At 38.8% G+C, this 15,237-nt stretch overlaps 1 protein-coding gene across 4 annotated transcripts in view; it reads left to right on the top strand.

Moving 5' to 3' along the window:
• The window catches only part of CARMIL1 (capping protein regulator and myosin 1 linker 1), a 197,683-nt gene that overhangs the window by 121,561 nt on the left and 60,885 nt on the right, over positions 1-15,237 (top strand). For all 4 annotated transcript variants that reach the window (XM_065629473.1, XM_065629472.1, XM_065629470.1 and 1 more), the window contains 5 exons: positions 3,799-3,880; positions 5,240-5,339; positions 5,433-5,487; positions 11,092-11,264; positions 13,807-13,875. In XM_065629473.1, coding sequence (XP_065485545.1) covers positions 3,799-3,880; positions 5,240-5,339; positions 5,433-5,487; positions 11,092-11,264; positions 13,807-13,875 — 479 coding nt within the window. The remainder of the gene's footprint in view (positions 1-3,798; positions 3,881-5,239; positions 5,340-5,432; positions 5,488-11,091; positions 11,265-13,806; positions 13,876-15,237) is intronic.

Here is a 15,237-nt window from a genome sequence, read left to right as displayed (position 1 = left end):
CATGCCATTAACTTAAGAGGTACTGTGCAAATGGCTTTCAATATCTCAAGAATAAATAAAACCAATGTGGCGGCTTGATTTGCTTTATCTTGTTCCCTCTTGCTTCTCTCTGCTTTGCTGTGCACTTTGTTTCTCAGGAGTGTCCCTACTCTTGCAGGATGATACCTGTGTGGCTACAACTTAGGACAAAAGATCAGCCAAGACCCTGGGAAGCCAGTGAGGCAAAGTGACACAGAGAACTGTGTGGCCTTTTGCCAAAAACAACTTGACCCAGCTTTGGCTCAGGCCTCCTGTAGCTGAGCGGCCACCCTTTCCTTTTGAAGCTGCAAAGAAAGCCTCTCACTTGTTAGGCAGCTCTTTCCAAGTCCATCACCTGAGTATTAACTGTTCCTGAGTATTAACTGTTCAAGAAGTGCCTTTCAAATGCAAAGGTTTCCCTTTAAGTAGAAAACACGCAGTTTGATGAACATGTTGAGGTGCAGTAATCCTTGCCTTAAGTTCCTGGTGGATTGCTTTTGGAATGTGGACAGATTTACTAATGAAGAAAAAAACCCAAATCATTGTGTATCGTTTAAAGTTTGTTTTGATACTTTATACTTAAAAAAAAAAAAAATGGTATTACTTTGAAGAGCATTGCATATAAATTCCAAATAGAAAAGCTTTCAAGTCAAGTGCACATGCTTCTAACTTCTGAGTAGAGTTCAGACAGATGATAATTCTTCTTTCAGAGGGAGGAAGGAAAAGGGAGGAGTAATTGAAGTAGCAAAAATTAAGTCCTGTAATCATAACCTTAAAAGAATAAATTAGTATCTAAATGTAAATTAGTGTATAAATCAACGAGGGTTGACAGGAGTGAAAATGCAAACCTTTCATTAAATAGCCCCCAGGATGGGATATGGAGGAGCCTTTGGAAGGGTGTTTTGATTTATTGGACACCAAAGCACAAGTGGTCATGGCCGACTCTCATGACAGAAAGGAAGGCGTCATGCCCAACTCCCATAGCTGGCCCCTCCAAACTGACAGCACTACCTTAGATCCTTTCCATAACATTTTTCTTTCACATCACTGAGCCTCATCCATCCTCACGTGCTTTGGAAAGAAGAAGTTACGCTTCCAGCAGTCTGGGCGTTGATGCGCCAGGAGCTGGGAGTACCCTGGGTGGGCCCAGCACCGTGGGGTCCTGCTCCCCCTCTCCCTCCCCTCTGTGAGCTGGGCGGGGTGATCTGATCACCCCGAAACGGGGCTGTGGGAAGCTGCTGACCTGCGCTACTCCCAGCTCCTGCAAGCACACGCTGTTAGGAGGCCACAAAGCTGAAGCTTCAGCTTTTCCCTCCTCCTCCCTACATCAGGCAAGCTGTACTCCACTATGGAAGGATAAATCTCTCTGTTCCTTCCCTCTCCCACCACTTTTCATTTGCTCCCATAATTTTCTGGTATATTAACTACAAGCTTAATCATTCTATATTGCTTGCTTGCTTGTTTGTTTGTTTCAATTATTTTACTACAAAAATTACGATTTTGTTTCTACCTGCTCAGCACTGATGTATTTCACTCTTTTCCCTTCTGCTTCCCTTAGCTTGGTCACTGTGTAAGTACCCTCCATGCTTTACCTTAATTCTTAAATCAGTAAGCAGCTTTGTTTGCCTTTCCCATATTAGTACCTCATAGCTTTGAACACGCTTGGCATTTTTTTATTGTTGAAGGATTGTCCTTCATTTTCTGAATAAGAGCTTGTATTTGTAGTCTCAGAACAACGTCATGTATGAGATGTTACAGAGGTTGTTTTTTTTCGGTATCACAGTCCACATTATTAATGCCTCTTCAACTAACCTCTGCTTTTATATATATATTATTTTAATACAGTTGCAGTAAATTTTGATCCTAACAGTCAAGTTATCATCACCTTCGGATTAAATAGATATCACCATTTGTGCACATGAAATGTTTGTATATTTAAGATTTTGAATATGGAAATACCAGTACAAGATTGAAAGCTGCTTCTGAAAAATTATCCGCTTCGACCCTCGAAGTATATATAGCATAAACATTTGGATTCTATTGTGAGTGTAATTTTAGTGTATAGAACTTTTACCATACCAACAACCAATCCAAGACTGCACATAATCTACCAGTTCCATAGATTCTTCAATAATAGATGTGACACTGTGTAAAATGGTTGTCTTGTGGTGGCCCACACTGAGAGAGCAGCACAGAACAAAACAGAATGATTTTGGCATTCGTACAGGAAATACTACAAATGCTCTTACAAAAAATGAAGTTGAGCTGAAATTGTACCACTTCTGTTCCAAATACAGACTTTAATTTGACCACTTCTGGAGAGGACAGGGTGAGGATGGGTAGGGTTTGTTTCATGCAGAAGAGGAAAGGTGCCTTACATTCTGTATCTCTTACACTTCCAGATGTGACTTATGATTTACATGTTGTCTTTGACCACCACTTGGTCTTTGACCAGGTTGTTGAGTTGCTTGTTAATCAATCGTATATCTGAAACTTTCTGAAAAGTGCCAAATCAAGTCTTTATTGAAAAATACTTCTGAAGGCATTTATGGTTCCTTAATTATAGCATGGATAAAAGAGACTATTCATAGAAGTATCAGCAGGTCGATTCAGGATATTTAGCCAAGTAAGCTAAGTAAAATATTACTCATTTTTTATGCACAGGAGATGAAAAGGCTGTTTCATGTTTGAAAATGCTTTCTGTTTTTTTTGAAGCCAGGAAAGTGGAAACAGAAAATGCAAAAATAGAAATTTTGTATAACTTTCCCCCTCTTTTGCTTAAGTCTTTTCCTGGGGGAAGTTCGTATAGTGAAATGTCCTTTATGTAGTTTTCAGAGCTGCAAGAAATAAGAAAATGCCTTTACTTCTATGGAAAAAAAAAAAAAGTTGCATTGTTTGATTCAGTAGCATTAGTAAATAAGTATGTAATTCTTAACAACTTAGGTTTTTGATGTTTTTCCCTAGTCAATTTCATTGTTTTTCATTAAATCCTGATGTTTCTTTTGTATTCATTTAATATTTCAGATTAATAGTATCATAATTGATACTTCCCAGCTAGGCATTTTTGTTGTTGTTGCTGTTTTTCTTTTTTTATGCTTATTTTTAAATTTAAAAGAAGGTAAAGTACAAATTTCTCTTGTTTATGTTTTTCTGTGTGGCTGTTTTAAAATTGGATTATTTAAATTTTCTTTCCAGTGACAGGAAAACATAATTTCATAGCTTTTTGCCTTTTTTTTTTTTTTTTTTTTTTTTTAATTTGCTACTCATCTTTGACCTGGGCACCCTAGCGTTGTGCTGAGAGCTGAAAGAAGATGCTTACTATAAGCTTTGCTTGTAGTGGAATTCAAGGGTGATGTGTTGCATGCTCATCTCCTGTGCTAAGTTTATTTTTTTTTTTTCCTCACTGGATGTTTGCAGTGTCCTGCAGTGTCCTACACGTAGGGAACCTGCACCCAAGTCCTGCGGTCACTGCCTGGCACAAGTGCTAAAGGATTCATGGTGTCTGCACCACTTGAATCTTTCCTTGATTTAACTGCTGAGCAGTAGTTTTAAGAGAAATGAAAGTGAGTCCCTTTTCTCATTTATATGGAAATAGTGAGAGGGAAGGATGAGAATTGTAGGAATGTGTGCCTAGGTGGTCATGTTGATGTCTGTAACTTCTGCTGCTGTTGTTTTTGCCACTGGTAGTGCCTTTTGTATTCACCAATCTCCTACCAGTGTTTTCTGTTTGATCTTGAAACCATAACTAGTTTGCAAAAATGGATGATGTTTTGTCTCTAGTTAAGATCGGGAGGTGCACAAGTCTTGGAAGGATGCATAGCAGAAATACACAATATCACCAGCCTAGATATTTCAGACAATGGTAAGTACCCAGAACAGGAATGAAGGGTCGTGCAACCCAGAATCTGAGAAACGCTTTCTCTTTCAGCTCGCAGTGGAATCAAGGATGGTCACTCTTGCTTTAGGTTTATTTGCCATATGGGTCATGGATGTGTCTCAGACCAAGAACTCTGATTGCTATAAAGTATATAAGAAATGTTTATAGACTAACTGTACCCTCAGAAGTTTATGTTGCTTGAGATAAACGTGAAACAGCAGAATGAACTGAGGCAGCACACGTCATATTAGATCTAGGATCTAGAGGAAAGCGGGTTGTAAGTACAAGGGGGTGAGAAGCTAAATGAGAAATGCAAGTGTAGGGAAAGAAGAAAGGGAAAGACCAGGTACAGAATGAAGCTCAGATCATGATACGGAAAAAGCAAGAGAGGGAAATTTGGAGAAAATGGTCAACCAGCTTCAGGTCAGAGAAGGCCTGTCTGAGTCTTTGGAAGTCTTGGACTATTCCTGCTTTGGAGGCTCTGTGCATCCCAGCTGGGAATACCAGCTCACCTCTCATCTTGCAAACTCAAATTGTAGATGTATGGAATGGAAGAGTTCGCCTGCTGTGTTTGACTCTCTGACAGCCAAATGCAGAAGTTTTTCAGAAAGAGATTTCCAGTACAGTCAAATGCCCAAGAAAGGTGGGATGGATTGGCAAGTGGAGAGCTTTGGGAGCTACTAACTCAGCCCAATTATGTAAACAGATCGATTGTTAGAAAGAAAGATTTTTGACTTCTAAATTATCCTGCAGATCTGGATTGTAACTCATTGTAATCTAACTAGTGGAGTCTTCAAATACACCACTGGTTTGGGAATACAGTCCTCCAGCAAAGTATTTTTATTACTCAGGAGTAGAATAAAACTTCGCTCATTTTTGAGGTCATTTTATTCATAGCCTGCTATGTTATCCTTTTTGCAGTTGGAGGCTTTGAGACCTTGTTGGCACACAGCTCTGCTAAGACTAGCAATTAGCATGGTCTCAGAATTCTCCAAGGAACTTTAAACTCTGTCTGACAATGCAAGGACTACCCTCGGGTGCATGGACTACAGATAAGAGACCATGTTTCTCTTCTGTGTTTCTGAGAGGTGCCTTCAAAAGGCTGATCAGGATGGCAATTTAAAGGGCTCATTTTAGAGAAAACATTTATTCTCAGAGAATAACAGAGCCAAAAAAAAAAAAGGAAAAATATTTAAAAATAGAAGAATTGAATTTTTTCTAGAGCTCTTGGAAATTAGTACACTGGTATAGTTACTTGAATGAATACGGGCTTAATAATTGGACCCTGTTTAGGCTTTTTGTGAAAATGTGTTTTAATTCTTAATCTAATTTGATTCTTTACAGGCCTAGAATCCGACCTCTCAACCCTTGTAGTATGGCTTAGTAAAAACCGATCGATAAGACACTTGGCGTTAGGCAAAAACTTTAACAACATGAAATCCAAGTAAGGCTTTTTTTTTTTTTTCTTTTAAATAACAAGAGAATGAATGAGGAAAAGCTGCTGATTTCATCATCTTCCTAACTTTTCTTCCCTCAGAAATCTCACTCCAGTACTTGATAATTTAGTTCAGATGATTCAAGATGAGGATTCAGTGAGTATCTTTCTGCCTACTACCTTCATTTGTATTTGTACCCTCACAGCCTATTTCTGGTAATATTCTTCACTGTGTTAATTTGCTGCATAAAATTTGGTCATGATCCTGCATAGACACATCCAACTTTTTGGTTTTTATTTTCTTCAAATAGTAATTTGAATTATGTGTAGCATGTAGGTAAACGTTTCTTAGGGTAGTTTTGAGATCTGTTCTTGTTGAAAAATACTCATTCTAAATAGCTGGATGTGTTAACCTAGTTGCTTTAGGATAAAGCCCTGTAGGTATAGGCTTTCAAAACTTTTGTGTCCTGGTAGGAGATTACAATGGTAGTGTTCTCTGAGTGATGATACTGCTGCAACAACAGAATTTTTGTTTGTAATTTTTTTTTATTTTATAGATAAACTATTTCCTGATAGCTGTTCTGGGGATAACCATTTTTTTTTTTCTTGACAAAATGCAAAGTCACTGCAGTGATCTCCCAGAACTGCTTTCTCCTTCAAAAGATGCAAATAAACCATTCACTATGCTGTTCTCTACTTCTCCTAGTACATTAATCACAGGAGAAATTTCATAAAAACCTTTCAGAGTGCCTTGCTGAGATCCTTGCCCACTTTCTTCATTTCCACCCTCTCTCCTGATTCTGAAAGACTTTTGTGGGTGGGTTTGTGTTCTTGCCTTACTTGGCATCCTAGTTTTGGCTGTAAGGGAATCTTAAGGTGCTCTGTTACTCTCATGCTTGTCAATATTTATTTTTAGTCCTTTCTTTCTCCTTCATTCCCCATCCAAGTAACAAGCAAGCTGTGCTTTCCTCCTTCTCCAGAAATAGCTGACTGTAGACTTCAGTTGTCTAAACACCTGCTATTCCTGTTGTCTGTATTGTGTTGCCTCCCATTTCACGGTCTCCACACTTTATTTTCTCCTCCCGTCTGTGTCTGTACCCTGCAATTCAGTGGAGCAGTTTTTACCAGGGTTTCCGATGTCTCCTTCTGTACAAAGTCCATTAGACCCATATTTTATGTTCATCTTTCATTACTGCTTAGTTATATTTGAAGTGATTTTTTTTAGCTAGGCCTCTCTCTCTGTGTCATTTTAGTTGAGATTAGTGATACCGGGTTTTTTCTTGATTCTTTGACTACCTCCTCACCTGAGTCTTTAAATCATGGGATGTCAGTGTGACACAGTGATGTGCTGCATACGGACACCGGAGCTGATTCTAATTGAGTTAGCACCTGTAAAGAAAGCAGAAAATCCTTGTTTGTGCAAGTCAGTTGGAGCATCATGCTAAGATATGTATTGAGACATCTCTGTGTTACTTCTTGTACCAAACTAGCCTTTTCGGTTTGTGATGTGTGACCATCTCCTGCTCCGTCTCTGAAGGGAATGAAAGGTATAGGGCCGTCTTCCCCTTCTCTCCTTTTCCGGTTGATGTCATACTGAGGGGTGGTATCATGTCATCACATAGCACCTGCTTCTTCTCTGTGGACATTTGTCTCTGCCTTGCCCTGTATCTCATGCTTCATCTTTCACAGCTATCCTGAAGACTGTTACGTCAAACCAGATTAATCAAAGCAAGTGTAGTTTAGTATGTGTTTTCTCAATTTCCTTCTTCCCTTTGCTCTGTTGCAGGTGAACATTTCTTCCCACTCAGGCCATATCCTAAAACACCTCTTCAACACACTCTGCATCCTTTCAGTATCCAAACCATCTTCTCAAACATGCTGTTTGTTTTTGTTTTTCCTATTTATGTGACTGTACTGTTCATATTATCTATTTGCAAGAATTACACTTCCAACTTTCACTTCATTCTCTAAGTGTTACAACCTTCTATTTATCTTTCCTGGCTTCTGTTTTTTGAACCTTCCAGGACAGAGAAAATGTAGCTGCAAATTTTGGATGTATCCGTCTCACAGCTGTACCTCCCTTGCATCATCAGCTTCAACTTCTTGTGCTCCTTTTCTTTTCAGCCCACAGGCAATGTCAGCCAGTGTTCCACTTTCTGCCTTTGCCACAATCCAGGGGTCAGATATGCTTCTATAATTCTTACTTCCCATGTCATTCCTGAGCCAACCTACAGCACACGCTCTGTAATCTCACCCTGTTTCCAAGCAGCATCACGATGAAATAATCCACCAAAAAGTTATTTTATGTAGGTACTTAAAATAACTGTCTCTCCTTCATGTCATGCATTAACCTTTGGGATACAGCATGTGATCCTGTTGATGTTAACCTGTCTCTTCTCTCCCCATGTTCTTTCCTCTTGTTAATCCTCTTCAGTGAAGGAATCTTGTTTGCTTCTGTTTCATCAGGTGCTAAAATCAATCTGAAGCATCTAGCAGGTAAAGAGTTGAGGACATAGGCTCTGTAGCCCTATGTTGCAGATAGCTGGATGCTCCTCACTCTACCTTGAGGTAGTATAGTGCTTAGAAAATTATTTTAAGTTTCTAGTTATTTTGTTTAGATTTTGAATCCTAAATGGGATGGTCCTTATTCTGCCATTACTGTGCATTTACTGCCACAGGACATTAAAAAGTAAGGGTGGAATTGGAGAGACCAGGGTATGATGTTGCCCAGAGCACACTGCTTGATCAGAATTGCCTGCAGGCTGGTGCAGTTTGGAGACCGTGAATTATCTGTATGGAAAGCTGAAGCAAGATGCTTTAATCTAAAATAGTCATCTTCCAAGTGCTTCTTCATATATTTATACACACTTTAAATAGATCTGTTGCTGTGTTAATACAAGTCATGAGTAAAATGATGTCAACAACCAATAGGTTGGTTTTGTGATTGTAAAAATACAGCTAGATGCAAATGTGATTCTACACAATCTAAAAGCAGTGGTAGGAACCCGAACAACAAAATTTCCCAGGTGTTTAATATAGACAGAATATAATATTTAGATTTGGGGTTGATTTTTGTTTTAGTGGGGGTTTTTTGTTTGTTTTTGGCTTTTTTGTGGTTTTTTTTGTTTGGTTGGGTTTTTTTCTCTTTAAGTAGATGCTGTACTGTGCCAGCTATAAGGATGTATTCTTAATAGTACTGCAGGAAGGGTCTGCAGCTCTATGCTTACTGTGCCATTTCTTCTTGCAAAAATACGTTACACTGCAGGTACTGTGTACATACTCTGTACTCAGAGCAGTAGTCAGTCCTGCATAGGTACAGAGAAGTCTTAATACTACAGCACTAAATATCTTTAGTTCTTAGTTCAGTGTTTGTGGAATTGGCCTTTTGAGGGCTTTTAACAGCATTTTGGTTTGTAGGAGAAAAAATTTATCTTGATTTAATTCTTAACTGTTTTCCAGCAGGAGTGTGATAAAATCAATGAATACAGTCATACAGTTTCTAATTCTATTCTTGACTTTAAGAATTCCTCTTCCTTAATAAGATTCTGTTAAGACTTCTTCACCGTATTGCCAAACTATCTGTTTTCTGCAGCAGGGACACTGAAGTTAGACTTCCATTTTCTCAACATCCAGCTAAAACTATTAAGTTGTTAAAAGTAGTAAATGTTTGCAGGCTATGTAGAGTACTGCCCCTTTTTGTGGGTGATTTGGTTTTGGTGGGGTTTTGGGGTTTTTTTAATGTACTGGTCAGATAATTTAATGAATATTTAGCAGCCGGTACTTTTAATCCTTCAGATTTACATTCTGATTGTGGTTTGCATTCAGGTCACCTAGTGGGTCCAGAGGTTTTTGCTTCTTGCTCATTGAGTAAATGATAAGCGTAGCTGTGCAAAAAAAACCTCGTAGTTCATCCACTTCAAAGACACTGCTAATGTAGCAGGTGCTTTACTGTGCTATATGCATATTTTGTATGTGGTATTAATGGTATATAGGTGTCAATCCTTACAGAACACAGTACAGAAGCGTTTTTAATGATACACTGTTTTGTCAGAGTATTGGAATCCAAGAGGCGAGAAATCCTTTCCCAGGAGGATATTTGAGTTTTACAAAAATTGGTATGCAGGAAGGAGCACTCGAATGACCCTTTCTAAAGTGACACATGAGAAACAGAAGAAATTTCACTTTCACAAGCTTATTGGCGATTTCTGAGTGCTGTGTGATGCTGCTTTTCTGTGAATATGTCACAGGAGGTCTTCTCAAACTTGTGCCAAGAGCTCTAAATGTCATTTAAATGCAATGCTAATATTCTTTAGGGTGCATAATGTAATAAAATGGGGAAGCACAGACAGATTAAGGGCATTAACATAGTAATTTAATAACTTCCATTTAAAATAAAACCAGCATGTGGCTTGTGTTACTGTTAGACTTTTTAATTATAAACCTGCTGTGCCTCCAAAATTTTATGCATTTTCTCATTTATAAGGGCATTTCTTATTGTTGCAGGCTTTTTGGTTATTACTGTAATCCAGTGGTGTCTGGAGGCTAGAGTCCCAAAATATAGCGGGTACCATGCAAGCATCTTGGACCCTGAAAGATTTGCACAGTTCTGTTGGTTTATTTATATTAATCTAACCTTTAGGCATCTAATGTAGAGGTGCCATGGTTCATCCTTCTGAGATGCTGATTTTCCCATACTTGTAATTTGGAGATTCTAGGCTCCTAAAATTCATTCTCCAATACTTGTCTAAGTGGGTCTATAATGACAATAAACTCTTCTGTATGAACTCACACTTGAGCAAGGGAAATGTTTTGTGAAGTTCTTGTACATCGGCAAAGACAAATTACAATTGTAGCAGCTGTAATACCTCTGCAAGGCATGGTGATGGGTAGACTGTAGTTTTTGAGCTCCTGCCGTTGAGTGTTGGGAGACTGACAATGAAGGGAATGCAGGCAGTTTTAAAAGGAGTTTTCTTAAGGCTTAGAGTGTGACTTGCCGGAGCCCAATAAAGCAGTTTCAGCTTAACATAGTATATGAAAACAAAATAAAACAAACAGGTTACATAAAGGTATTGGAATCACAGAAGTCAGAACACCACTGTGAATAATATCCATTGACTTACTCATTTTAATAGATACTCTTCTTATTGTTTTTAATTTCAGACTTGCTACAGTTTTCTGTCTCTTTCCTCCCAAATGTCCATGCCCCTAGTTGAACGAGCAGGTACACAAAATCACTCCTGAAGTTGAAGTAACAATAATGAGACAGTTTAAAGGAACTGGTTTTGTTTTAACAATGTCTCAGATCCTAATTTGCCCTTGGATAAAGCTCTCAGTCTGAGGGAGAGGAGGGGAGTGCTATTACAGATATTTTTATTTCTCGCTGACAGGGAAGCATGCTGGTTAAGCAAAACCGACTGGACACTAGAGGCTGTCTTCTGAAGCTGGCTGTTGCTATCTTGCCTCTTTTCAGGTTACCGCTCTATTCTGTTTTTAATAGGACACAGGAAACTCTGAGGCACTGTCAATTTTTTTTTTTTCCCAGGGTGTTGCAACTTAATCTATGTGTGTGTTTGACATGCTTTAAGTTGTTGACTCCCAATTTGTCACGTGTTGTAGGATCTGCAGCAAACGCAGAAATAACTCTTTGATGCTTACTGCTGTCTCCAAGAATTTGGGGAACTTGTAACTTCTGTTGCTTGATGTTTGAGGAATTGAGTGCATTGTCAGCTGCTGTTATCAGTGCCTTTTCTGTGCTCCACAGCCTCTGCAGTCATTGTCCCTCGCAGATTCCAAGCTGAAGACTGAGGTCACCATCATTATTAATGCCTTGGGCAGCAATACTTCTCTTACGAAAGTGGATATTAGTGGAAATGCCATGGGAGATATGGGAGCAAAGATGCTGGCAAAAGCCCTACAGATAAACACCAAGCTCAGGTAAGGAAACATATTTGCAGTGAAACATAGAATGGCTTAATAATACTGAAGTTGTTGACTTATTCTCAAGCAATTTCTCTTCAGAACCCTTCTAGGTACAGCCGCTTTATAGTGTCTCCATTGGGAAAGATTCTCATCCTTTGTTCTTAAGGAAAAAAAAAAGAAAAAAAAGAAGGAAATTGTCTCTGCAAAAACATTTCCATAACTGAAACTGGAGAAAATTACATTTTCTAAATTTAAACAGAAAGACCTCTTTTTGGAACAAGAGAGCTCTAAATTGCCTAGAATCATAGAAGAAAAAAATCACAGAATCACAGAATGTTAGGGATTGGAAGGGACCTCGAAAGATCATCTAGTCCAATCCCCCTGCCAGAGCAGGAACACCTAGGTGAGGTTACACAGGAAGGCGTCCAGGCGGGTTTTGAATGTCTCCAGAGAAGGAGAATCCACAACCCCCCTGGGCAGCCTGTTCCAGTGTTCCGTCACCCTCACTGAGAAGAAGTTTCTTCTCACATTTAAGTGGAACCTCTTGTGTTCCAGCTTGAACCCATGCATTACCTTGTATAGAAAATTACCTTGTATAGAACCCTGGATGTCATGTAATCCAATGTCCTTCTCAGAGCAAGGCCAGCTTCAAAGCTATACGAGGTTGCTCAGGGCCTTGTCCAGACAGGTTTTGAACATCTATATGTACAGGAATATCACACTCTCTCTGGGAACCGTGTTCCAGTGCTTAGCCACTCTCTGCTGTTCTGCTTTCCCTTTTCTACTGCAGGCCTTCCCAGCAGAGAAAATTCCGGTACTTGAGTGCAAAACTAAAGTAAATTATTCTTTGTCTTCTGGCATGTCAGTTTGTAGGAGAACTAAGAGCATGTGGAATTCAGAATGGGTAGCAGCATGGACCATCCCTCTGTCCCCTCTCCCCTGCCTACAGTGCTGATGGGCATTGGCATCTCTTCTCTGCACCTTCATTTGCCTGACAACTTCACTGCTTTTTAGCACATGTCTGGCACTGATGGCTCGAGAGTATCACTTTTTTTCTATCCAGCTTGTGATTAGTAAACAGTAAAACCATCAATCAGCATGAATCTGGATGGGGATCTCTAAATATGTCACCATAATCAGGAAAGCTAATCCTCACTCCTCTTGTCAGACTGTGCAGATGAACCTACCTCAGTGTATGGTCTGTCTGAAGAGACCGCTTGGTGTTGGTCTCCAAGCGTTTGTTTCCCAGATGATAAGAAATTCCCCAAAGCAATCCTGGCTGTTTTGTTCAGAAGCAGCGATTCTGGTCTTTGTGTTGCTATGCCCAAACTGAATATTGAAAACGTCAAGAAAACAGTGGAGAGGTGGTTTAGGTTTATTGAATGTATTAACCTGAAATGACCACAGTACCTGAAGAGATAAAGCCTTGACGGCTTTCGAGGTGGCAGACTGAAATGTTCCACAGTACACCGAATGTCACAGTTGACACACAATGTCAACACAGTCTGTGGCATGATTACAAACTGAATAATGCAATGGTAATTGGCTCTGGTTAAAATGTTATAAAATCACATCCAAGTAGAAATATAAACACACTTTCCAATGACAAAAATCTGATCTTTGCGGAGTGGGTGTAGAATCTCTCTTCCTTACCTCCATCTTTCCATCTAAAAAACAAAGGGATAATTCTGCAAGAGCAGAAGTTTGTCGATACCTGTGAAACCCTGCTATCTATCTATTTTTTTCCCTTTAACACCAGAAATCTTTGTTTGGTTTTGTGCCTTTTTTTGTAAGAACAGCTACAACTAGTGCTCTTGCACAAGCAAGATTTATCCGCTTGACTGTCTCTTCTGACTACTAATGAGATCTTTGAACATGTGTTTGCAAATTGCCAGGCATTCTGCTTGAGTGGTCTAAATTGAAGGAGGGAGGGGGAAGGCATCACTATTGTGTGTTCAAGAGCTGCAATTTGTGCACCTAACCTAATGGCTTGAACTGGGAGCTAGTTACGTTGCACATAAAATCACAGGAACTGTGTGGTGAGCTAGTACAAGATTGAATACACAGTAGCCTTCAAATTTTGACCACCAGTCAGCATGAATTTTTTAAATACCTTTTTCTATAGCTGTAGCCATATAGCCTATGTAGAACAGAGACTGATCACTTACTGCAATTTTCTCAGTTTTCAGTGTGGACTTGCAAGGCAGCCATTTGAACATTATTTTTGATGCTATTCCTGGAAAAAGCTGGAATTTTATTTGCAAATCTTTCTGTTAACTGTACCTTAGAAAAGTCATGTTTTTTATGTTAATGGTGGAAAATATAGTACAGAGTCCTCTTTAAAGAAAGGGAAACTGAATTTTGTAGTATCTTTGTCTCTAACTTCTGTCATTTCAAGGTTTTAGCATATAAAGACAGATTTTTAAAATGTTGCCTGTCACTAGACAATTTTGAATATACAGCACTGTGTTATTTCAATATGAAAGTTTCAATATAGACTTATTTGCTGGTTCTTGTTTAACTTATTTTTTTCTTTTCTCTCCCCTCCACCTCTCAGAACTGTAATATGGGACAAGAATAACATCACTGCACAGGGCTTCCAGGACATAGCTGTGGCACTGGAAAAGTAAGTTCTCAGGCAACTGAATGACTGATAAAGAGACCAAAGACTTAGATCCCAGATGATCTGAGCAGCTGCAGTTCTCACTGCAGTCAATATGATTTGAAAATGCTGAGTGCTCTCAATTTTAAGCATCAAGGTGCTTAATCTAAAGGAAAATGTGTGACTTGACATCTTTCAAAGGATGGGAAAAGGTCTGTGGCTCTTTCATCCATGCTCTGCTATCAGCATTAAGGCCATTGAGTTCTGCTGTTAGCATTAAAATTCTGAGTTTGAGAATATTTTCCCTTTTTTTCATTCTTTTGTGTGGATGGCATGCAGAAATTCTATTCTAGGCACTGAATGAAGCTGTATACAATAACAGAAAATTACTGAAGTATGACTTTGTGGTCTGACTATTTTTTCTCTCCCCCAGCAAGCTGAAACTAATAGTCATGATCTTGGGAACTGAAGTTGTTCATCGTAATTGCCGTGGTCTTGGGTCATTTTGCTTCCTCGAGCTTACTCACAGTTGCAGGCATTACCAGTGATAGATGCTAAATGACTTTAATCTCTCTCCACCTCCGTCACATTTATTGATATGTTATTATTACTTTTCTTAAGAGGGGAAAATTACAGATTTAAATTAAGCAGCAGTTGCAGTTGATTCACATCATTTAATCCCTCAGAGAGGAACAAAGATTCTCTTAAGAAGTTGAAGGTAACTTACAGTTGCTAGTTTCTAGGCAACGCATCCTGCAAAACTTTGTAACTACTTAGGGGAGCATCTTAACTCTCAGAGGGGTCATGGGGCTAGAGCTTATAGAGTTACTTGTTTTATGAAACTGTTGTAGTTTATATACTTTGTTTCAAAATGAATTCTGCTTCACTGATGGGGGAAACTATATAAATGATGTATAATTAAGCAAATCATCTTGGAGTGATTCCATTGATGATAGTGAATAATAATTTGCAAAGGTTGTTTGTCAGCTTGCAGACATTTCTCTTTTAGAGAGCAATAGCATGTACATTTATGAGAAAGTCTGGCAGAAAAGAAAATATGCTTATTTTCTGGTTAGCCTCAATTTTACTTTTCTGTTCTGAAGTGCTTGGATAAGTAAATAGAAAGGAGGAGGAAATCCTAAGGCAAAAGCAAATCATCTAAGCAGAAAAAAAAAGAAATGCTACAGATAATTGTGTGACATTGCACTTTGTTGAGGTGACATCTCGTTTGTTTAGCTTGGAAGCTGAGGTCATTTTATGTCTCCTCTAACATTTTAAAATTGTTAAAACCTTTGATAATATCACAAACTAAGGCACAAGCAACAAAGGTTTAAACTTGCGAGAGATTGTCAATACTAGCTGAAAACAATTAGCCTTTAAACAGTC

Source organism: Caloenas nicobarica, chromosome 2 (genome assembly GCF_036013445.1).
Source record: "Caloenas nicobarica isolate bCalNic1 chromosome 2, bCalNic1.hap1, whole genome shotgun sequence".
NCBI lineage: Eukaryota > Metazoa > Chordata > Aves > Columbiformes > Columbidae > Caloenas > Caloenas nicobarica.
This window is presented reverse-complemented; position numbering and strand designations above follow the sequence as displayed.